This window comes from Pygoscelis adeliae, unplaced genomic scaffold (assembly GCF_000699105.1).
Source record: "Pygoscelis adeliae isolate BGI_AS28 unplaced genomic scaffold, ASM69910v1 Scaffold14, whole genome shotgun sequence".
Classification (NCBI taxonomy): Eukaryota; Metazoa; Chordata; class Aves; order Sphenisciformes; family Spheniscidae; genus Pygoscelis; species Pygoscelis adeliae.
In genome coordinates, this window is record NW_008825109.1 from 20,387,541 (window position 1) to 20,412,693 (window position 25,153).

Here is a 25,153-nt window from a genome sequence, read left to right on the forward strand (position 1 = left end):
TTTTCTGGCCTGAATTTGCTGAGGGCAACAGGTTTGCAAAATGAAATATAAGAAAATACAGTTTATCCTTCACTTCTGTTCTTACAGTAGTTTGCACGTAATCCTGTTGCTGCGCCTAAACATTAGGATGAACAAAGTAGGAGGTGAAGAGATGAAACATGCTGCAACAGTCAAGATCACTTCAAAGGGAAGCCGACAGTAGCTGTTGGTAAAGGTCTCTTCTTTCACTCAATTTCTGTTTTCCTTTTCTTCAGCTGAGACTGTTTCACCTCAGAGTAACAAAGGCTCTGAGCCAAAAATATTTGGAACTGGAAATTAGCCTTCAGGTTTTCTCTGCATAAAAGCAAAAGTCCTGCTTTTAAAAGACCTAAGACTGAAATGAAATCACCAAATAAAATGGGAATTACATCTGTGGTGCGTTTGGGCAGACAAAACTGCGTAATATAATGGATACCGAGTTCTACAAATGAGTCTGTTTTGATCAGGTGTCTGATTTCTGCCTGTCACGCCAACCTGTGTTCAGATCAAATCTTTTTTGTAAGTGGGAAGAACTAGTTTAGGTGTGTCATCGCAAGGATGAAGTGTCGATCAAACGAACATATTTAACCGCCTAAATAGTTCTCACGGTTAATCAGATTCAGAGAATTTGTTGCCGTCCTGCCACCCAGTTGAATTATCTAGAAACAGCACTACTCATTTCCAGCCCTAGTCTTGGTTTTGGCTTCTCACATAGCTTTTTGGAGGAAGAAGGGCAGTATTGTTTCTTCACCAGTGACCTAAGTGCAGCATCACTGAGAGGTAAATACTTCATTTTAAAAAAATTTATATATTTTAAACCAAAGGTAAATTGAAACTTCTCTGGTTTCTTTGACAGCTGCCCGATGGGGATGTTTTTGTGCAGTACAATATTTAAGTTAGTGCGTGGTGCAGTAAGTCTGTGAAGAAATTCATACTAAGCTCTTTCTTTACATAAAGAGTGGTCTTATTGAAAATTATTTGAATACCTCTATTAAAAAAACAAACCAAAACAAAACCAAAACACTCTCTTTTTAGGACTGAGGATATGATTGGACCAATGATACTGCTGTAAACCTGGCATAAAAGGGTATCCTAAAAGGGAAACGTTAAGTCTGCTAGGGTGTTGCAAACCTATTCTCCTTTGCAGACAGGAAAAAATTCAGCATATGTTTAGGGGACCAAGTATTATATTTTCAAAACATGGGTCCTAAAATACTCAAAAGCATTAATAATTATAGTACTGAAATTGAAAATGTGAAGGAAATCTTTTCAGTTTCTGATTCAGCAGTGTAAGAGGGAGGATTCACCCAATAACCAATTACAGCACTATTGATTTCTTTAAAAGTTTCGTAAAGGAGACTTTCAGCCACATCCAGAGCATGGTTGTTGAGAATTGTACACGTAAGTGGTGTCTCCCTGTGTATTAGCATCAAAATACTTACAGCATTGCTTTAGTGAGGTGAAAGGAAAATTTCATGCCTTGCAATGTCAAAACCAATTATATAAAAATAAATTTGTTTATCTGTTCTATAGTCTTTAAAGTATACATTTTTTAACTTTTCAATCAAAACACTTGTGTTCACGTAGCAGTTCTTCATTTCTGGTTCAGTGAAGGAGCAGTTAGAATTTCCATCTGCTGTCATTTAACCCCAGCCGTCAACTAAGCCCCACCCAGCTGCTCACTCACTCTCCCCCGGTGGGATGGAGGAGAGGATCAGAAAAGCAAATGTGAGAAAACTCTTGGGTTGAGATGAAGACAGTTCAATAGGTAAAGCAAAAGCCGCGCACGCAAGCAAAGCAAACCAAGGAATTCATTCACTGCTTCCCATGGGCAGGCAGGTGTTCAGCCATCCCCAGGACAGCAGGGCTCCATCACACGTAACGGTGACTTGGGAAGACAAACGCCATCACTCCGAACGTCCCCCCCTTCCTCCTTCTTCCCCCAGCTTTATGTGCCAAGCATGACGCCATATGGTGTGGAATATCCCTTGGGTCACTTGGGGTCAGCTGTCCCGGCCGTGTCCCCTCCCAGCTTCTCGTGCCCCCCCAGCCTGCTTGCTGGTGGGGTGGGGTGGGGTGAGGGGCAGAAAAGGCCTTGACTGTGTGTCAGCACTGCTCAGCAGCAACGAAAACACCCCTGTGTTATCAGCGCTGTTTCCAGCACAAATCCAAAACACAGCCCCATACCAGCCACTGTGAAGAACATTAACTCTACCCCAGCCAAAACCAGCACACCATCAAAAACTCTGTGTTCTTCATGATTTGTTCCTGTACCCTCAGTTTGTAATTTCTGACACACGTATTTTGCAAGCTGTTATTCACAATCAGTGTAACTTAATTAAAATGCATGAATGCAGGCATCTCTTGATGTCCTGTAAGACATCAAGCTGGAGTTAACAGACAACTAAGATTAAATGTAGACAAATATAAACCAGGACCCAGGGATAAAATTGGTCTGTATTGCAAAAGAGAAATTTGGAAAACAAAATGTAAGGAAAAACTATTATGTGAAGCCATCTAAATGAGAGTTTGTGGGTAACAATGGTAGGGTGAAGTGATCTCAAAATGTCCTGTACAACTTTAATGATTGTGTGATTATTATTTTTTTCTTTTTTAAATTTGAATTTTAGGTTTGTGAGTTGGATCTTGAAGCTGATAGTTTTAATTTGGTTTAATTTGGTTTCTTGGAGCGTCGCTAAGACTATTTGGTTCTGAACACTGAAGGTTGTTCAGAAGAGTTCTTGGGCCCCTCACTACAAGAAGGACATTGAGGTGTTAGAGCGTGTCCAGAGAAGGGCAACGAGGCTGGTGAAGGGTCTGGAGAACAAGTCTGATGAGGAGCGACTGAGGGAACTGGGGTTGTTTAGCCTGGAGAAAAGGAGGCTGAGGGGAGACCTCATCGCTCTCTACAACTACCTGGAAGGAGGTTGTAGCGAGGTGGGTGTGGGTCTCTTCTCCCAAGTAACAAGTGATAGGATGAGAGGAAATGGCCTCAAGTTGCACCAGGGGAGGTTTAGATTGGACGTGAGGGAAAATTTCTTTAATGAAGGAGTGGTTAAACATTGGAACAGGCTGCCCAGGGGAGGGGGGGAGTCACCATCCCTGGAGGTATTTAAAAGCTGTGTAGATGAGGCGCTTAGGGACGTGGTTTAGTGGGCATGGTGGTGTTGGGTCGACGGTTGGACTCGATGATCTTAGAGGTCTTTTTCAACCTTAATGATTCTATGATTCTATGATTATGACTGACCAGTTTGTAGAAATGAAAAGTGTGTGTGTAAGTTTCTTGAAACCTTGTTTAGGGAAGTGGCAGAAACATGACTGTTATTTAATCCTAAAATAATGGGTAGAGCTAGTCCTTCTCTTAAACTGTTGTAAATTGTCAGCTTCCTTGGTTTTAATATGCCAGTGCCTTCTTCCAGAATGGTGACTTAATATCAATCTGTAAAATGACTTTTGGGATTTTTTATTTTTTGTTTTGTTTTGGGAAGAGGTTTGCAAGTGTTCTTCCTACAGAATCATTTCTCAGTGGTGAATCCTCAGCTGGTAGTTGTCATAATTCTCTTCCAATTCTACACCGAATTATTGCACTTCAGACAGTTAAGGACTGACATTTGTCTGGAATAAAGAAAATGTTTTTGTAGGAAACGCCTGTATTGCTGGATGTTTACTTCAAACAGTGATCTTTTTGAGCAAAGAGAAGTAAACTCAAGAGGAAGTGATAGGTGGGAAAAAGGCAAGGGAAAGTAGTATAGGGGAGTCCAGTTTCATCCAGTGATCTCGATCTGATGTTTGCATAGCTAAAAACAGTGCTAAATGCATCTGCAATTCAGCAAATACTAAATCCTGGGTTCATTGTTTCCAGTTTTAGCTTCTTTAGAGACCTGGATCCTTTCTGTCCTCTGCAAAAGAGGCTACTGTGTTTTTGGAAACAATGGGCTGTTTTCGGAACTTACATAATAAACATAGCTTGACAGAATTCTGCATCATTTGGGAGTGTGTCCCAACATATAACTAATTAATTATCTCCCTCTCTCTCCCTTCCTCCCTCCTCCCTTTTTGTTTTTTAAACCTTGGAAAAAATCTGATTATGTGGTCAAATGTGATTTTTCAAGTGCGAATCTAGATTTAATTTGCGTACACTGCTCCTAAATGCTTTGTAATATTTGGAAGAATCCAGTTAAATTGTGTATGTTTTCTATATTCTGTCTCTTCAAGATCTTGAATTAGAATTAAAGGGACATTCATATGCTGTTATTTGGGAGTGAGTATGAAGAACTTTTGATTACAGAAATTCAGTAAATTTTTATAGAAATTACACTGAATAATGGTATTGGGTTGAGCAACAGCCTGCAAGTAAAAGTTTAATGAATTATTCAATTTTTAAAGGGTAACAGTATTCTATATCAAAGATGTTTTTCCATAGTTTCATTCACTGCTTAATGTATTAAGACTGTTGGGCGAGATGTAGGGCAGCAAAGGCAAAATTTCCTATGAACATACATACGTTTTTCAAAATGTAAGTCTCTAAATGTAAGCTTCTAAATCTCCCCTTTTGTATGTGTGCATGTTTCCTTTATCTACATAATTTTTGTGTATACCTCCTACGTTCCAAAACCTGGTACTGCTACCTGCAGAACTTGTAGTTTTTAAAGCACCTCAGAAGACAGGACTCAGTTTCAGGAGAGATGATAAAACTGAAATTTAGTAGAATTTGAGATGTTAAGGATTATAAAAAAATATTTGAGAAAAGCGAGGCTACATATTAGGAGTATAGTGTGATTTATTCCCAAATCAGTACATTCGGGAGGTGTGTGAGACTGTTGCAGCAAGGTCAACAATCCTTTCAGTGCTCTCAAATGCTCTCTGGCAGACGTAAAATTCATCACTTAAACTTAAGTGGAAGATGTGCATAATCACAGCTCACAAACATAGCGGATTATGAAGTATGCAGCTCGATTTGTAGATCTGCGTAATACACAAATCAGTCTTTTTACAACTGCTGATTAACTTGTGATACTTCCTTTTAAAGCTGACTGCTGGAGAGGAAATTCATCATAGTGTGTGGTGAAAAATGGCAGATGAAGAACAATTAAAGCACTAAAAGCACCAGTATTTCTTGGTGGCAAGCCTTATTTCTTGCAAAAGAGTGCATTTTACTGCTAGAAAGACGATAGCAGCTCAAGGGGCATAGATACGAAGTGACAGGTCATGAGACAGATCATCAGTTCCTTTATACTGGGTCTGGGACGCTCCAGAACTATTAGTTTGGCTTTCAAAAAAACCATGGCTCGCTTGTAGAGTTTAATCTGCCCTCGGTTCCAATAACTGTCAATTTTTTCTTAATTGTTACAGTTTATTTTTAAGCAATGATTTTGTTGTGTTTAAAAAACGCTGTCAACTAAAGCTTAGAGGCTTTAACTGATACCGTAATTAATGTAATAATTATTTATTGAGCTGAGGAAAAGCTTTTCTGTGATAATTTTAACACTGTATATAGTTTGTTTCACCATTGTGCTTATTTTTAGTAAACCCCAGTGTATAGTAGAGAAATGGAGAAATATTAGTACGAGGCAAGGCAAGGATTCTTATTCACAAATAATAGTAATTTTTAATTTAGTGTAAAAAGAATAGCAAATGTGTCTTAAGGCTGTGAATCACAGTTTTCTTTGTTTGAAGAGATTACAGTTCAGTCACTTTATCTTAGACAAGATTTGGCCAGTACATGCTTTATCTTGAGCTGAAAATGTGCATGCTTTAGTCAAGGTGATAGGGATCACGGCAAGATGTCACGCTACCTACGAATGCTCTAGTTGAGGAATTGGAGTTTAAAGCTCCAGGTTAAGCCTCTGTTTTGAAGTTGCTAGTATTTGGAAATACCTGCTGTGCTTGAGGATAGAACGCATACTTTGGTAATTCTCTCCTTTATTCTGTATATTCTTAGGAGAAAAGAATATAAAAAGCGGGGAATTGACAAGAAGTAATGTGACTCTCTAAAGAGGAGTAGGAATTGCATGATTGGAAATTCTAGGTGAAAAAGCTTAACTTTCTCTTACCCCAAATATTTACACATTTACACTATTTGAGGGTTATTATCTAAAGGCCATTAGACGAATAATTAGGTAATCAGACATTGGTTTGTTTTGATGAGATCATCATAGATTTAAAGCAAATATTGATCAAAGTGTAACATACGTAGTTTGAGCAGCACGTTATGGAGAGACAGGCATTTTTTTTTTCTTTTTTCCTCTTCTGTTTAGTTTCTTTTTCTTTCCTTGTTTGGTTTTTTTTTTTTGAGACTGGAGCTATTAATAATTGTTTCAGTGTACTATCCAGTGTTGTAATGGATCGCTGTTGGCTGTAATATATTTTTAGGATGGATTTTTTGACCTATTTAGCAGTTTCACACACCATTCCATGTAGGTGGGTTGTTTGCTAGCAGCTTAAACTGATCTTTCAGGAGTAGCTGCCTGAGGCCTTTAGGAACTTCAGCGGAGTGGTGGACTAAGTCAAATAGCAGCAGTAACCATATTGGACACCTTATAAATTCCAGGGACTGGGATGACTTTCATCTAATGGTTTCCATTCTAAAAAACCCTTCTTTGTTGTCTCCCTTGCACTGCTGTAAATGTTTACGCTCCCGGTCGCGGATGATGAGTTTTACTGCAGTGGTTGTACATCAACCGCATTCACTGTAGCGATTTGAACTGTGTTGGTGTTCACCAAGAACAAGTTCCGTACCATGAATTTGAAACCCGCAAAGAGTGTAATGGGTTTCTCGTGACACTTCCTCAGGGCTTTAGATAGATGTGGTAAGGGTTTACATTTATTCAGATTGCCAAGTAACTAGTGTCAAGTGAATGTGATTGTTTATATTTTGATACTTCGGTAGTTAGTGAAATGCCAACTTAAATTATCAGGAATATGATGTTATATGCCTTAGCTTTCTCTGGATTGTGTTACTGTTTCTGTTTCTTTGGCAAAAATTATCTGTAATAATAAAGCGATTAGATATTTATTATCCTGCTGTTTTTAAAGATTCCAAATTTCTGTTGTAGAATCCTACAAATTGAGGAATTGTGAACTATAACAAGAAAAAGGTACTGGTGACTTGAGGCAGAGTAGAGCAGGACTTTTCTACGATGGTTTTGCTTCCATAGGAAACTGATATGAAACGTCATGCTTGGGGAAAAAGTAACAAAAGTGAATGTATATGGATATGTACATGAGAATCTTATTGTGAACTCATGGAAGCTTCCACACTGTCACTGACAGACGTAAATGCAAGTTAATCTCAATTCAGTGCAAATTAAATTTTCTTAAGAAATTGGACTTTTGAATATTTTATTTTTTTAAATCAACCTTTTTTGTTCTTTTACCCCCAGATATGTTTTTGACTGTCAGGTTTTGCTAAAGCATTAAGCTAGGGAGTGGGAAGGAACCCACTACTAGTGAAGGGCTGGTGCAGATAGTGATTAGAGAAAAAGGAAGAAAAATAACCTCAGTGACACTTTTTCCCTGAAATACTAATTCCTAAGATGTGATAACTAATGCTACTGTGTTAGTAGAAATGACCTGACTCTTAACGTTAACAATTAATCCTAAAATATGAGAAGTCTAGAAATCTTTCACCTAAGACCGTAAAAGGGAAGAAGGTGAGTACAGGTTTGTCGAGTAAACAAATTAAGCCTGTGGAAGGGGAGATTAATCTGGAATGTCCCAATGAACAGATACAATTTACAAGACGTTAGATTGCAGAGGATGGAAATCGTTCAACTTGCGACACTTCTTTCATCCCTGGGTAGAACTGGGAAACTGGGAGGTTGGAAGGAGGGTCAGGCAGCTTCCTATGTTCCCAGAGCCTGGTTTATGTAACACAGAAACTACTTTTACTGTAGTATTACTTAATGCTCTGCCAGCAATGTTGCTTTGAGTCATGAGAATTCTTAACACTAGATTAACAATTCCACAGGACACGTTAATTAATCCCTGAACCTGACAGCTGCAGTAAGGCAGCTGTGATTTTTATGCTGAAATATTAAATACATTCAAATTGCTGCTGTTTAGCAATGAGAATGTAACATCTTTTGATCTCTGTTCTCTTTTCAGGTTTGGCAGTCTGAACTTGTCAAACCACAGTTACGATTTATTTATTTTTTTTAAAAGTTACCTTTTAGAAGGCAAGCAGATGGCTTTTAAGTGATATGGTTGTTCTGAGCTGAATTGATAATTTATACAAAAACAGTCGACATCTAACATATACCTAGATGCTGAATCAAAGGTGTACGATGGAGTTGTTAAACCATTACTTTCTCATAAATGATAGGGTGATTGTTTTGAATTTACTTAAAAAATTAATTTTAGAGATAATTAACAAAGTCTTCTACATCTTTTAAGTTATCCTGCTGCTTGAATGGTTCTTGCCTTACGTTTTACCATAGTGGGGGAAAAGGGATGGTTTTCACATGCACAGTAAAATACACTTAACCTTACCACTGTATCTTAGTCTTTTAAACATACCTTTTAATCTCTTCTGCTCTGGAGGGTACTTTGATACACCTAAGAAAGGGTGAAAATTTTAATTTCAGTGTAGATTGACCAAAGCCTGTCTCTCTCTCTTTTTTTTTTTTCTTTTCTTTAAATTCATTCCAGTTTTGGATGAATCCAGTTTCTGTGAATTTTTCACATTGCTCTGAATATTGCACGTAGAGATTAAAATCTAACCTCTTGAAGTTTTCATTTTGGAATAGTATACTAAAACAATCAATTTATGACCCGGTTAAGTGATCATGACTGGAATGTTTGAAAAGAAAGGTCTGTTTCCAGTCTGCTGCAACGTGATACTAAATCAAACGGGCGGCTCGGGGACAGACAAGCTGCTGTTTTGAAAGGTAGATGAAATCTGTGCTGCATGTGTGAGATGCAGTGGTTTTACTTGTAGAATGCTTAGCTATCATCTGCCAGAAACAACTCGGGCTTCTGTCAATGTTCCCATTGATATTACAAGCGCTAGTTCGTGTGATGTTTAATCTGGAATGGTTAGAGTTGTGTGACTTGGTCTCCCCCCCCCACCCCCTTTGAATTGTCTTCTTTTGTCTTTTTAGTTTGTTTCTGATCAAACAAGATGATCTTTGTGTTATGCATGTTTCTGTCTCAGCTGGTACAAGAAAAGCCTTTCATGACAGGTTTTGACGGCACTCTCTGCCTCAGTGTACTAACTGAAAAATAGCGTCATTAAAATACTTCTGAAGGGAGCTCCTAGGTGTAATATTTTGTAGAGGTTTGGAATGTTTTGGAATCAAAAAAACCTTGAGATCCAGCCAAGTCATAGGACAAAAAAAAAAAAATCAGCGAGCTCTCCCTATTTAGAGTGCTCATGGAGTGAGGCAATAACATTCAATGAATAGAATGGTATCCAGGCTTAGATATTTGAAGTGGTCTTTTACTTCAGTTCAGAGACAGTATTGCTGTCATACCCTTCAGTCGCATCCTTTTCGAACAAGAGATTGTGCATATCTTTTGAGAATAGCTCTTGAGTTTTTTACTAGTCTTGATTTTTGAAATGTTGATTACTAAAACCTTAAGTGGCATGTGGCATGCTTACATGCCAAAGAAACTCGGAAATATTAGACACATGAGAAAATTTGCAGCTGACAAATTATTTTATGGCAATAGTCTCAAAGCTTTTGGAACCTGTAACATAACATAACATAAATATATACATCCTTGCCGGTATCTGAGAGTTTTCCTAGATATAACTCTAGCATGTACCACAGCCTCTCATTTTAGGTATTTAATCAACTGGTTTTAGGATCTCTATTTTAGGCAAGTCATGGCTCATAATGACAGGCTGGGTAAAATGCTTGCAGGCATTCTAGTATAGTAGATTTTAGCTACTATAGGTCGTAGCTCACTAATATATTTGGGACTGTATGCTGAAGTTTGAGTTTCTCAGTACCTGAGTATGTTGGGGTTGTAATAAGGCAGATTTAGTAAAATCTGCTCACCTCAAGACCTCTCCCTCTCACCCCCCTCCAAAAAAGTAATCCATAACAAATGTACTGTAGAGGCACTGCTGGATTAAAAACCCACAATTATACAACAACAAAAACCTTTTCCTTTCTTACTGTTTTCAATCTAGCAATACAGTTAAATGGCAAAGAGGAAATGGATATGTTTGATGGTTTGTGTTCTTTTCTTTTTTCCACCTCTTTATACTGATGGACTTGCCCATTGCTGAAGTCTAGATGTGCAAACTGTAAAAGAGGTTGTTTGAATAAAATTCTTTCTGTATGAACTTAAAAAATCAAATAATGGAAACCTCTAGTATCTCCAAATTAATGTGATAATTGCAGCACATGTAATGCTTGAAGTGCAAGAAGTGAAAATACTATTGGGGTTAACACAGTGCATAGAGATTAGGAAATTGGATTGCATTAAAGAGAGGTCAGATTAAAGTTAACGTAGTTCTTTTTGGTTTCATGATGTTGCAGTCTTCTGTGGATTTGGGGGTGTTTGTTTCAGTATTGGATTTTTTCCAAACTTCTGAAATTTGGGTACCTATTGCTGTCATATTTTGGCACTCGGAAAACAGATACAATCAATAATAAAAACTAACTTGCTGCAAAATACCAGCTTATTTTGGTTGATATTTAGCTTTTTTCCCATGCTTGTGAGTTTGACTTTTACCTTGAGACACTATTGCAATGTCAAGGAGTAATTTTTTTTTGTAAATTCTGACTTCTAAAAATGAATTTATGAAAAGTGATCCGTTTTTTCCCAGCTACCCACTTCCTTTTTGACAGTAACATTTCCCTTGTTTGACTACACTTTCTTTTAGTGATTAAAAAGGGAGCGAACTTAGCAGGGATTCATGGAGGGCCAGTGTAATACTTTGTGATATATAGCTATTGCTATCTTGTTCATCCTGCCAGGAAACCTAAAGGAAGGGAATGCATAGTCTGAAAGTATTATTTTTGGATTAGTTGGCAAACGAAGAATTGCAAGTACTGTTGAAGCCCTACAGAATGCCACCTCTCACGCAATACCATGGGAATAATAAAGACCGCGTTTTATCTCTCTCTGCTTTTTATATGGGCAGTGAGGGTTGATGTAGCAGGGAAAGAAACCTCCTGTTGACCTCCCTTAACAGTGGTGTGGATCCTAATAGACTTTGCTCTATTAACTTCTTAAAGAGAACAGTTTATCTATAACCATTTTTCTCAAGGTCACATCTTCCTAGATCAAAAGATTAAAAAATATTAATATTATTAAAAAATAAAATAACACTGTACAGATTTGTGGTCTTTCACATGATCCTGTTTGTGATCAAAGAAGTTTTCTGAATAAACTAATGCAACGTTACCTTCTTACTGTCTTCAGAAGAGTCCCTTTACATACAGGCTCTTCTACCTGCTACACTGACACAAATGAGTAATACAATCAGATTTAAGGAAATAATGATCTCCGAAGTTTACTGAACTCAAAAGGTATTTCTTGTGAGCTCCATCAAATACTGAATGACAGGGTTGCACGTTTCCTTTAGAAAAATTTTTAAAAACATATTACTACAGGTGGGAAAATGCCATCCTTTTCCTTCTGCCTTCCAGCCTGTCCCAGACCTATAGATACCATTTGGAGCTTTCTCTTCTAAGTGCATGGTTGGAAGAAGGGAATGTGGAAGAGGCTGATTTACAGCCCAGTCCTGGGTTAGGTCAGAGCAACCATGAGTTCAGTCTCTTTAAGATCTTGTCTCCGTGAAGAAATAGTTCAGCAGTGCAATCCTGTACATTACAGTCTCCAAATTATAACAGCCCTGCTGATCCATCATGTGTTGTGGTGTGACCTTTGTATTTGGGCTTACGCAGGGAAGTGCTGGCCATGCAGTTCTTCATGCCAGAAATATTTCCCATGGGGATGGACAATGATATTTATGGTCTTGCAGAGCAGTTATGAAGTAGATTGACAGAATTTCTGACTTCTATTTTCATCTGGGTCCTCAAGGTTGAAGTGAACTTCAGTTTGCGGATTGAGCAGTGTTAGGAGTTTCTTTGCAGTTTATTGCCTGAGGACAACTGTAGAATCTTCTGGTCCTGTGCTGGTGAAAAAGACTCAGACATCCTGACACACAATATTGTCCCCACCTAGGACTTGTTACCTCTACATTTCCTCAAGGCCACTCGTGATTTTGTACCCTCTCTTTCTCTCACTCTCATTAGCCTGTAGTCTTTTAACAGATTGAAGAATCTTAATGTGTTAAATCAATCCATGTATGGAAGATGGTCTATGCTTTTTGATCATTCTTGTTGACCCCCCTAATCATTTTCTAAATCTGCCTTTTTTTGAGAGAGAGAGAGAGAGAGGTTAAAGGAGAAGGGAATGATCAGAACTGTGCCCAGAATTCAGCCTATCAGACAATGTCTATTTTATAGCTTATTTTTCCCTCCCGAAATAGTTACTTCTGTACATTTTGGATTTCTGGTTAATTCTTTTATCCTTCTTTTTGTTTGTAACGTGAAAATGTAGCAGGTAACAGATCTGACAGAATAAGGGGGGACATTGAAGTTGTTTCTTAGTGTTTCTTCTAAGTTGAAAGTTTAGTTATTCTGCCTTGAAGAAGGAGAAGCCTGCTTCAGTGAGCTTTCAGATGTATGCTGCCCTGTTTGCACCCGAACTCTGCAATGTGCCAGCGAAGGGGGGCTAGCGTCTGTGCTAGCCTGAGCGCGTAAAACCTTGAGAGTTCCAGCAGGAGAACAGAGGCTGGGAACTCTTCACTGCCAGGCCGCTAATTTAATATGATGTTGTTTGGTTTATGAAACATAGCTGTTTCCTCCTGCAAGGCAAAGGATTTTATTTCCAGTATGACAGTGAAATGTAATATGATTATGGGATAAGTATGTGAACACTTGTGGTAGAGGCTGTGAGCTTGTCTGCTGTGAATTAGGTATTTTAAGACTGCTAATTACTCTGAGCTGAATGATGACACTTTATAATGTTTGAATCTACTCAGTGATATAGTTCTTTGAAAATCAGGTACAAGGGTGTCTTGTAAAACATCCCTTTAAAGAAGCTGAGGCTTATTTATCACAGAAAGTATATCCATATTTAGAGAGAAAGTGCTTGATATTAAACTGCTAAAGCTGAAACATTTGAAGATCACTTCCATTATCGTAAAATTTTAACATAAACATTCTAGTTATGATTCCTCTGCTGTCATAAAGAATGGAAGTCAGACTTATTTTCTGAAAGATCCCCCATAACAGAGGGACTTGCATGCTTAAAAATATTAAATATTTATTTTTTCCTCATCAGTCCCTGAAACTGTTTCTTGCAGTAGAGTTGACGTAAAAATAAGCAGCTGTGAATCTTGTTCTCTTCTTTGCCTGTCTCCGTGGTAGTGAAGTATTTTAGATTGGTGTGTCCATCTCAGTCTTTGTAACAATGCCATCCTTTTTTAATACTAGCTATTTTTTATCCTCAGTGGTGAGGTTCAGACAGTATACAGACTTGTATTTTAGTTTTTGCTCTACCGTGTGGTAGTTGGAGCACTCTGCAGTGTGTCAGAAAAAGAAATGACTGGTGTGATTAAGACACATTTATGGTTTGATTATTGTGTGCATATAGAGAAAAAGGGCAACCTGTTTTTTCTTTTTAAGATGTAGGAAATAAAAAGAAAAAAATCTATATTGGAAAAGCACAGTTTCTTTCGTGAAGGTATGAACTGTGCTTCTAAAGTAACGTCTCTTCTGTCAGATTTCTGAATTTAAGGAAATTGTAAAATAATCTGAGTTTAAAACTCTGGATGAACTAGTGAGACTCTAAATATCATATCTCCTTTTGCTAACATACAACATGGAATGTTTAAAAAGTTTGACTAATGCATGCAAGTAGCATGGGAAAAAAATAGTTATTATAAGAGACCTGCAGAAGATATTTATGGTCTCCAAAGAAGGGAAAATATAGTCCACAATTCAAGGAACTTCAGTTAGTAAACAAAGTTTATTGCAAAAATATGCAGTGATGGAATAGCAAAGCATAGTAAGTGTTCGACACTTCCCAGAAGCCATATGGGTCTTATGTGCAAGGTGATATATAGACCTCTCATAAGATTTTTCTGGCATATACTTTTTTCTTTTTTTTTTTTCCTTAGCACAAAAAAGCATCCATTAGTGGATTGTCATCATGCGTCTGTTATGTTCTCTTCCTCTTTCACCTGCCCTGATTAGTTGAAATTACTTGCTTTTTAAATACAAGACTTAAGAGAAACTCTGGTTGGATTTTAACAGTATTCACTATTAAAATGATTTGGGGTACATTCAGTTAAATTCAATTGCTGCCTCTTTCTTGCTGTGCCTTTATTAGAGTTCTGTATGACTTAGGAAAAGCAATTTGTGTGTGTGCATGTTCTAAACTGTTATTGAGACTGACTTGAATTGAACATACAAGTAAGTGGATCAGAGAAATAAATGGCTGTATATTAAGAACTTGCACCGGAAATAAAATATTTTGAATTTGTACAGTCATTTGTATGGTAGTGACAGCAAGCCCCTTTTATACACAAGGGCTCAGTAGTATGATCCGGGTTTCAACATTTCTACTGTTGCTGCAGCACGTACGTGATCTGGTAGTAATTGGTTTGAATATACATCAGAGGACACACGTTTGGTGAATTGTCTCATCTGACTTGTCCACGAAGCAAACGTATTGTCCAAATGTTCTCACTTGAAGTGATTTAATGATAATTTGTTTTGTAGGTTGGCAGTGAAATAATCTATTGTGAATTTATTTTAGCAACGGCAGTAAAAAGCGTGATCCATTTTTTTCTGAAATACTTTTTATCAAACAATAGGCAAAAGTCTCTTCTTTGCAGTAGTGGTCAATATAAAAAAATAGGATTTTTATCACGGAACACTTATGTAGTAATCTCTTCGTATCTAGAGTAAGACTTGCTGATACGAAGTATTTTAAGTACTTCATTACATAAAAATTTAAATCAGGTCCTATTTATGGTAGGAGCATGGCCTGTAAAGAAAAACAAGCGTGCTGCTCCAACTGTATTCAGTTACTTTCGGTCTTGTGAAACAGCTAGGTAATAATTGATGAAATTTTTACAGTACTTTAAAAATACTTTATTGAGTGTGGCAGTGGACATATTCGAAGATGACTACTAAGCTTATGCATAGAGCAGATACTGTGGTAGCCTTATTTTGGGAAGTATTAAGAGGCTTTTTCAGACAGCCATCTCACATGAGATCTTCAAGAGCTGGGTCCCGCACTGCTCAAGTGAAGTATTGTCATTGTAAATGCTGGGTCTTTAGCACAGCAAGGACCTTACCATGATTGAGGGCTAAGGGAGCTGCTGTAGTAAAATGATTGGTAATACAGTAATCAGCTTCATGAGAGACCTTTTATAATGACAATATCAAATAGGCTAGAATCTGACTTGTTTCTTAGGCACTGGCAGAAGCCGAACCCTAGATGCTGCTCATACTGCTTAAATCCTTTTATATATAGGTAATGTGAGACCTTTTAGTGTGTTCAAGACTTTTAGTCTTTTCTAGCTCTGCTATAAAACAGTTTTTCTGGTTAGAAATTATTTGTGACGTACAGAACTGGGAAAGAAAGATATAGAAAATGGAGTCTAAAAGAGATCATATCATTAATTTAAATTTGTTTCTAACATTTCAGATTTTTCTTCTTGCCTGTCCTCCCTGTCGGATTGCAATGATTCTCTTCAGGTAATGCCTCTTCCTTACTATCTTTCTGTCTACTCGCATAATGTATTTTCGAAGTTAATCACAGCTTAAGTCATAAAATATTAAAATATATATCCAGTTGGAAAGGCATATTGGTTGGACTGAAAAGTGACACCTTGAAAAGGGTCAGGGCCTAAATCGTAGGTGTTGAGCCACATACCCTTGGTTCTTTTGTACTGGTGGTTTTGGCCTCGCTTAGCAACATGAATTCGCTCAGTAACAGATGATGTTACTGTGCAAGCATCTTCCTACAGATTAACGTATGGGCTTGTGGAATTTATGTCATGTGCCTTGTACCTTTTTATTATCCTCACTAAAAATTAGCAACTGGGCTTCACTGAAGGCCATACATACAGTATGGGTCTAGTTTTAAAATTGTGGCTGTAAGTCAAATAGTGAAAGCAAATTCTTGCTGACGGGTATTTCTCAAACCGATGCAATCTTTTCTAAAATACCGTGTATTGTTACTAACTTTAGGAACAGCAGGAGCTTCTAATGTGCAGGAAGCTCTAACGGACTCCTGCAGTAGAGGCCAGTAAGCAGCTAAGGAGCGTGGAGAGGGTCACGGGACTTCCCCGGCAGAATGGTAACCAGGAATGGCTGTAGTTGCCGCCCTGACGGTTAACTCAGCTCTTTCTTGTCTTAGTCTAGGCAGCGACCGGAAAAATGATGCTGGGAGCATGCCTCATGAATTATTTTGGAACCGCTACTGTCTGTCTGCAACTTTTTCCCGCTGTTCCTTGCTTGGGCAGGGAGTAGGCTGAATACAGAGATACTGTGTTAGCGTCTCCATCTCGGAGAGTGTGAAAAGTATGTCTGGTGTCCAGGAAATCCTGCATTTGCTATGCATTTGCAAAAGACTGGTTGCAGAGTGGAGGCCACAATATTTGTTGTTTTTCAGATGAGCCTTTCTGTTTTCTCACACCCTGACAGCACATAAATTACGTTTGAAAAACTGTTTTGAAATTGTAATGCCTTTTTCCCCCTCAAGTTACTTTTAAATTCCTAACAGTTTATGACAGGCAGTGGTTGTAGACAGTTTATTCTCTACTTTGTGTCTTATGTAAAGTAGACTGAAACAGTACTGATACTATTTTTGTGTTCTTGTGACGCAACAGTGGTTCAGAAGAAGGTGGCTGAAAGCTATGCAAAATACAGTATTATAATACTACTTTCCTGCCTTATTCTTTGCTTAGGACTTGCTGTTGCATTTTGACAAATGTAATTCTTCTTTTTTTAAGGGACTTCTTCCAAATTCACGAAGCTTTACTTTGAAGCTGTACGTTTATAGAGTTAGACAGGAGTAAAAACCTTTATCAAATATGCTATTTTAAGCTCTGAAAGACAAATGAACAGCAGAATTCCAACTATTTAGCAGCTTGCATCGTGAACGGGATTAACACAAACGGGCAGTCCAGGCTTTCTAGGAATCCAAAGCTCATTATAGAAAGCAGTCCTACTTCAGGAAATTATTTAAATGTGTATTTAAAGGGAGGTTTTTGTCCTGGTTATTGCATTTAACAGTATCTGGTTATTGCATTTAACAGCGGCTTTATTCAAACTCAAGCCAAAAGAATTTTCTTCAATCTCTTGCTACCTTTTATTGAAGAGATACTACATAAAATATTGCGTTTTATTTCCATCTGTGAAAATAGTATCACATCTCTTTTCTAAGGTTGCAGATGCATATGCTGAATGGGGCCCTCTTGGCACTGCTGTTTCCTGTTGTTAATACACGCCTGGTGAGTGTGCTGTACTTTTCCTCCTCCTTTTTTCTTTCTTTCTTTCTAAAAGATTTTCTTTGGAAAGATGTTAGACCTTTGCTTTGTTTGGCCTTTTAAAGTTCATTTTGCCAGGCTGTAGATTCCTGGTACAGGTCACTACAATGGAGCCAAAATACCAATCTTGGATTTTTTTTGTGTGTTTATAAATCAACGTGGAAAGCTAACACTGCTGTAGTCTAAGTGTAGAAAAAACTACTTTGCCAATTCCATCCTAGCCTCCATCCTTTAAATGGAGGGCAAACTTAATGACTTTGAAAGAGGCTTTCATAGGTTAGCGTTGTGGCCTGTGGTCAAAATTCAGTTTCAGGCTTTTCCGACTATATGTAAATGTAAGGTTCCTCAGGCATGGAAAATGCCAAATGTCGTCGGTGGCTGTCACTCCCTCTCCCCAAGATGAAGCACAGCAGGTTTCTTTTTTCCATCCAAGTTTTCAAATCTGCTATAAAACTCCTGTCTCCTGGGTGAAAAAGTAGCCTGTTGGTGTCCCTAGTAAGATTCTTAAACCTATCGAGAGTTAATGGTAGGAAAAGTTATCCTGAGTCTGAGCCATATGAAATATTTCTAAGGATTATTTTTAAGAGCTGTTACGCATGCATATGTAGGGGGTGTATGTGTATATGCCTACATGCTTGTTCATTTTTTGTCATTTGACTTATTTGCAAAAATCTGTTATTGCAGTTATTTAAATGTCTGTTTTAAGATAGAGTTCACTTAAATTTATCTGCTTATGTGCTCGTGGTGTCTGGATAAAGTACTCGTATCTATATCCATATAGCATGTGAATTAATGATATTATTAACAAAACTGTTGTGGACTTCAGACTCCATTACAAATCTCGTTAGTGGCTGTCTGTTTGCAAATCTTGATTAAGTATAAAAATAATAAGTATAAAAGATTAAGTATAAAAAGCTGCATCTGTATTGAACTTTATGGATGTTACGCTATGTTGATTGGCCACACTGGTAGCTAGGAGACCTGGAAACTGTCAGTTTTATTGTTGGCTTGTAAATGGTTTCTTTTTTCCCCTCTTTAAGGCTATAAAATTTGGCACTGAGACACAGTTTAGTTACTAGAGCGAGGATAATACCGTCTGTAGGCTTTTACATGTTACAAATAATCTTCCATGAAGCACGACACACACATGCACAGCAGGTTGGATCATATTTTTCAGATTTCAATGGATTTAGTAGTATCATAACCCTAGAGTTCTTTCAAGATTTACGTCGCCCTTCCTAATCTGGTAACTACATGTATTCTTTTCTATACTATAACAGCTTATGTGCAGTTTGCAATTATATTTTAATAAAACTTGATACTGCTGAAGGGGCATCAAATGAGTAAAACAAGTGATTTTCTTGATAAGGAGAACTCTGTTTTGTATTTCAAACTATCTAGTTTTTAAGTAAATATAAACTTTAGCATAACAAAATTATTTTTCTGGGTAACCTTTTAAGGATAAAATGTTGAAATATTTAATAAATCATTAGCTGGTGTTTTCTCTGCCATTATCGTAGATCTCATTCATATTAGGGCAGTGGTGATTACACAGGAAAAATACAGACTACTTTCAAAATTCTCTCCTTAATTAGGGATAGAGGAGCCGAAGCATAATGTCCAAGAGCAAATATTTTTTGAATAAATACAAGTTAGGATATTTTTGGCCTCCCAGCTACTTGCTAGGCTGTTCTCTTTTCAGTGTTTCTTCTGGCACAAGATAATGTGGGTGATGTTTTAGAGCACTGCTGCTGTGACCCAGATTCTCTCGTGGTAGACACACGTTCTGCTCTGCAACTGTCATTGTAGTTGTTTGCACTGACATTATCCTGAAAGCAATAAATGTCTCTGAAAACTTAGTAGGAAGTTCAAAAAATCACAAAATTTTGTCCGTGCTGTCTGCTCTGGTTTGTAGTATCTAAGTGAAAAACTTTTGATTCAGTCAAGAATTGTTGTGTCTCTGTGCCTCAACTTTTTAATTTCAGTTTCATGATATTTTAAGACATATATTTGAGTGTGTACATGTTTCATACAAAGATTTTGTATACTTAGTTACATCTGTAAACAGCTGTAACGTATAGTGTGCGGCACAAAGAGAGTGAAAAATCGGGCACCTAACCCATCTATTAATTCAGAAGTGAGGAGGGAGATGTTGTCTGGGGCAGAGTTCTGAGGTCAGTGGGAACTGGAAAGCCGGAGACTCTTGCCTCCCACCACTCTGAGAGATTGCACCAAATGGATGTATTGCCATAAGCACCAACGTGCCTTGCTGTTACCTTTCATAGTGTAAAATGTGTTTTATCCTTACGAGATATTTGATATACAGCTGGCTGTTGTCTTGTTGTAGGTAGTTTTCATTGCCTTCAGCTGACGTTCTCCTAAACCTCTCTCTCCCTGTGGTTTGCCTGTTAGTTATCTTACAGGCAGCAGATGATTACTGTAGTAATTACAGCAGATGTTGAGCTGTAGTCTCTTTTTGGAGAAGCCTGCTAATTTAGCAAGTTCAGCAGCAGGCATGTACATGCTAGCTAGCAAATTGTGTATCATTATGGAGATGAAAGCAGTGAGATGCAGGAGAAAATATTAGATGTACAGTTTTACTTGTACATATCAATAATCTGAAAGGGGCAAGAGGCAGAAGACAGAGAATGAAAGATAATAATTACTTCACCAGCTGATGGGTTTTTTTTTTAGGAACTAGTGGGTGTCAGGATTTTGGTTCTAAGTGTTACCTGTTCAAAGTAATTTCCAGGATACCTCTTACAACATTTTGTGGTGCAGTCTGTTAGGGTCACATAGCTTTGCTACCAATTATGTTACTTAATGCGTTGTAAGTATTCTTTCTGTATATATGATTCAATGCTAAATAATCCTGAAAAAGAAATTTTTGGAAGCTTCTAGCGTAATTTGACATTTTCCATTTTCTTGCATCTGTTAAATTTTTTTAGAATCTCAGTCATTTCAAAACTATTCTTAAATATTTGGATGTTGCCAGTGGAAATGGAGAGTTTCTACTACGGTAGAAAGTTTCTACCTTCTGTTGTTTGAACCTTTCAGTGACACTATACTTATTAAAGATCTTGTTGGATTGTAATGGGCACCTAGGATAGTGTTCCAAAAAAATACAGAGTCTGAAAGATGAGGTCACTCTATTCTGTTCTTTCCAAGAAAATATTTTCCTGCCTTGGCATGATGTTGAGGTGCCAACGATTAACAGTCTTGAGAAACAGATGCGCCCACTTGTATTTATTTGGCAACTACATATTCCAGTTTTGCAAAATTATTTACAGTGTGCTGATGGAGTTAAATTTTGTGCATTGGAATAGTCACTGGATAAAGACAAAACAGTTTGTTTCTTATTCAGTTAATGTTTGTGAGTTCTTATTCCCCTTTCAGAAATAGAGGGTATTTTAATTTTCTCTCATAATTTCATTCCTTTCTTACGATGAAAATCATTCTTGGTCAGCATTAATAATTCACATGGAAAATAGGCTAATCTTCTATGACCTTTAAGTAAATAGAGAAGAAGATGCTAAAGGAATCAGATTGTTAGGTTCCCAAGTGGGAGTGAAGAAAGGTAGAAGAAGATATACAGGAGGAGAAAGATTTCTTTTTACTTTGTATTTATATTATATGGAATACAGCGTAGGTCCTGATAACCTAGCTATGCGAGTAAATTCATTTAACTGCCACAAAGACTCCAAGTGTTTGGAGAGTAACTGTTTTTGTTTGAACTTTCACATTGCATTAATCAAATTTATAGGAAACTCTTTCTGCTGGTTTAAAAGTGGGGTTTTTTTGCAAGCTGATGTCCTGAAAATGTTGATATAGATAAAGTAAAAAACAGGACATGTCCCAGAGGTGTCGGACTTGCTGTCTCTGCTCACACAGCTGAGATGGTGCAGTTTTAATGTTTCCAGAAGCTGCTATATTCTATTATTAGAACTATTTGGCTTGAGAGGTACGCATTCTAAATCTGGTTTAGGAACAGAATCATACTCTGAGCAGTACTTACAGTGCACTCTGTGTAGCGCCTCTGGTCGTTGCCTGCTGCATTTCTGTTGACTGTTAAGGTAATGATTCACTGTACTAAAGTTTGCCTGACATGCCTGTGCCTACACAGCAAAATGGAATAGGTTATGGTAGCACATTGTGTCATATCTAAATTGGCTTAATCTAAGTGGCACAAGGAAAAATAACAGAACAGTTGCACATTGGGGGCTGTTGGGATACTGTGCTTTGGTTGCTGGTAGGTGCTAAAGCCAAGATTTCTGCATCTTTCAGCAGTTACCTATGCCATGTGCATTAAAATGGTACGGGTGTGTAAGTGGAGTCCACAATCTCACTTTTATTTGGTAATGTAAATCTACCTTCTGCTGGTGGTGATAAATAGTCTGAATATTATCTCTAGAAGAATTGGAAAAATACTGTTTCTGAAATTGGTATTCTTCACCTCATGTAATTCCTGGTTTTAGACTTGACTCTACAAACGCCTGATTGTGTCCATTGCGTCATTCATGTGAACTGGTTTGTAGAATCAAATTGAGTGACCAGAAGACAGTGGTGCCTTTTTATGAGATACAATAAACATCAAATATAGTGCTAGTCAAATACTCAAAACACTGATAAAAGTCAAAACAAATGCATTCAGTTGAGATCAGCAGTGCACTGAACAATGCCTTTTCCTGATTTTCTCGGTGAGCATCATCCTCCACAGTGACAGGCCAAGTGTTGTGGTTTAGCCCCAGCCAGCAGCTCAGCCCCACCCAGCCGCTCGCTCACTCTCCCCCGGTGGGATGGGGTAGAGAATCAGGAGCGTAGAAGTGAGAAAACTCGTGGGTTGAGATAAAGACAGTTCAATAGGGAAAGCAAAAGCCGTGCACGCAAGCAAAGCAAACAAGGCATTCATTCACTCCTTCCCATCGGCAGGCGGGTGTTCAGCCATCCCCAGGACAGCAGGGCTCCATCACACGTAACGGTGACTTGGGAAGACAAACGCCATCACTCTGAACGTCCCCCCCTTCCTCCTTCTTCCCCCAGCTTCATGTGCCAAGCATGATGCCATCTGGTGTGGAATATCCCTTGGGTCAGTCGGGGTCAGCTGTCCCGGCCATGTCCCCTCCCAACTTCTCGTGCCCCCCCAGCCTGCTCGCTGGTGGGGTGGGGTGGGGTGAGGGGCAGAAAAGGCCTTGACTGTGTGTCAGCACTGCTCAGCAACAACAAAAACACCCCTGTGTTATCAGCGCTGTTTCCAGCACAAATCCAAAACACAGCCCCATACCAGCTACTGTGAAGAACATTAACTCTATCCTAGCCAAAACCAGCACAACAAGAAAAAAATTCTCTTAAAACTTGTCAGAATTTTGGTATGTCATGAGTTGGAAGCCTGAGGCCTTGCCCTAGTTGGATTTTCTGGAATTCATATACTAGTGAAAATACAGCCGTGTTTCTTGTTTTGTTATGTTTCTGGTCCCCTCCACCCTTGTAGCAGAATGTTATTTCTAGTCCTGTGTTCTACAGTATCTTCACTCTACAGACTGTCAGCACGAGAGATGCTCTTTTATAAACTCTCATGAGTTATATAGCTCATGCATCCTAACACTGCCTTTGGTAGGAGGTGTGGATCCTGATCTTTCCCTCTGTATACATGCCCCACCCTAACAGCATTAATTGAAAATGAAAACTAGATAAAATTCATTGATAAAACTGATCAATTAATGCTACTTTAAGGGAATTGTAATTGCCTGCACTGACTGGATTGTGTAGAACGGCTGGGAGGGTGGATACTGGTTGAGACACCTCCTTGAAACAGAGATTGTTTATTGGGACTCATCAATATGCGTTCATATCCGTTACAGACAAGGCGGGTGTATGGCAGGAAATCTGAATGAAACACTCTGCCCCTAAAATGTAATGAAAAGGAATTGTTGCAAACAAAATCTGGGATGCTGCTTTAGACCGTCATGCAGATGGGTGACAGCCCTGCTACTCCTTTATTTCCTGGGGCTTTGCTGTTGACATATTAATGCCAATAGTAACATAAAATTTTTTCTCAGTCTACTCTTCCCCAATATTCAAATATACGGGAATGTCTTGCCTGACCTATGCCAGATGCATAAGCTGGTGCCTGGGCTGTAGAACTGCCTGAATAGTGTGACAGTAACTTGAGCATGGGTCAGCTTCTTGGCTGTTTGCCAGAGTGGATGTACGCTGGAGAAATGACTCCTGGTAAGACTGGAAATAGTCTGTTTTCCCAGTGCCACTTGTGTTTGGGTTTTGTTTGGTGTTGTTTTCTTTTAAGTCTTCATGTCCATTTTTAGACCATTCTTCCAAGCGTCTCTGGCAGCTGTTTCTTCTCTGCCAAGGAAGTAATTTGCTATCACAATCCTAACCATGCCGAGAAGTAACCAGTATGTTACATGAGCCTAGTAGTTGTTTGCCCCATGATTTTTGTGTTGTAAAGCTTTATGATAAGTTCCTCTGTTGTTTAATCTGTTCTGCGGTCTGCTTTGCAGGTAAAAAGAAAAGCCTATGATTCTGGTTTATTTCTTTGATTACTGATTATGTTTAGGAAACTAGTTACTGATTATAGGTTATGAATCTGAGTTACTGATTATGTCTAAGAAGGTGGCTGGTACAGAATGACGTTTGATGTTTACTAGACTTCGTGCTAGATGTGCTACAGAAAAGACTAGAATCTGGGAGTTGAATCCCTTCTATTCCTTTTTTCTGCTATACTCTGCAGTCTTTGTAGAGGATGATGGAGGGAGACCTCTTGCACGGTACAGTGCTTGAGCTGTTGTTGCATATATAAGGCCAAGGTGTAAATAATTAACAGAGGGAGGAGTACTACTTTCAGAAAACAGAGCAATGTGGTAACCTCCTAGCCCACTGAAAACCAACTGCTGTGTCTAAGTGTGTTTGAACTAGTTTAAACTAGTGTTGTGTGCCATACTCTTTTGGGGGAAACTCTCATCTGAATATCTGACTTTTGGGCTCAACTCTACTGCTGTCTTGAAGAGATTTTTCCAAAGCTTAGTGCAGTCGATGAAAAGACCTAGCTGTTTCCTTAGGGCAGTAGCTGGTTTAAGTTAGGACATCAAGTACGTGTTCAGAGGACTGCTGTTGATGGCTGTGACTCTTCATGCTCAGAGATGCAAGGGTGAGCTCTAATCCTTTGTGACAGTTTCGCAAGCAATGTAAGCAGCTGCTAGGAGTGTAGCTAGACTATAGAACTGTACATAACTTACCCGTTCCTGGGGTGAAGGTCTACTGCCTGCTCACTGTTCTTGGTCCTTTCCACAGGGCCTTTAGCGTGTGTCCGGGGAATGTGGCACTTCTGAATCTACATCATACGGGGCTGATGTGGGGCCTAGAAGCACATGTGGCTGCTTTGAGCCAAACTCTTCCTGGAGGAACAAAACACCATTTATTTTCTAACAGAAACTTCATTACAAAATGTAAAAAGTGAATAGTCTGCATATTTATTTCCAGAGTACTTTAGAATCATAGAATCATTAAGGTTGGAAAAGACCTCTAAGATCATCGAGTCCAACCGGCTCATGTTCAGCCGGCTGTCAACCAACACCCCCAGGTCCTTTTCCG

General features: G+C 38.5%; 1 protein-coding gene across 1 annotated transcript in view; it reads left to right on the forward strand.

The window, feature by feature from the left end:
- The window catches only part of TMEM164 (transmembrane protein 164), a 45,043-nt gene that overhangs the window by 2,452 nt on the left and 17,438 nt on the right, over positions 1-25,153 (forward strand). Inside the window, exons 2-3 of the mRNA XM_009327831.1 lie at positions 15,703-15,752; positions 17,446-17,512. Of these exons, the coding sequence (XP_009326106.1) occupies positions 15,703-15,752; positions 17,446-17,512 (117 nt within the window). The remainder of the gene's footprint in view (positions 1-15,702; positions 15,753-17,445; positions 17,513-25,153) is intronic.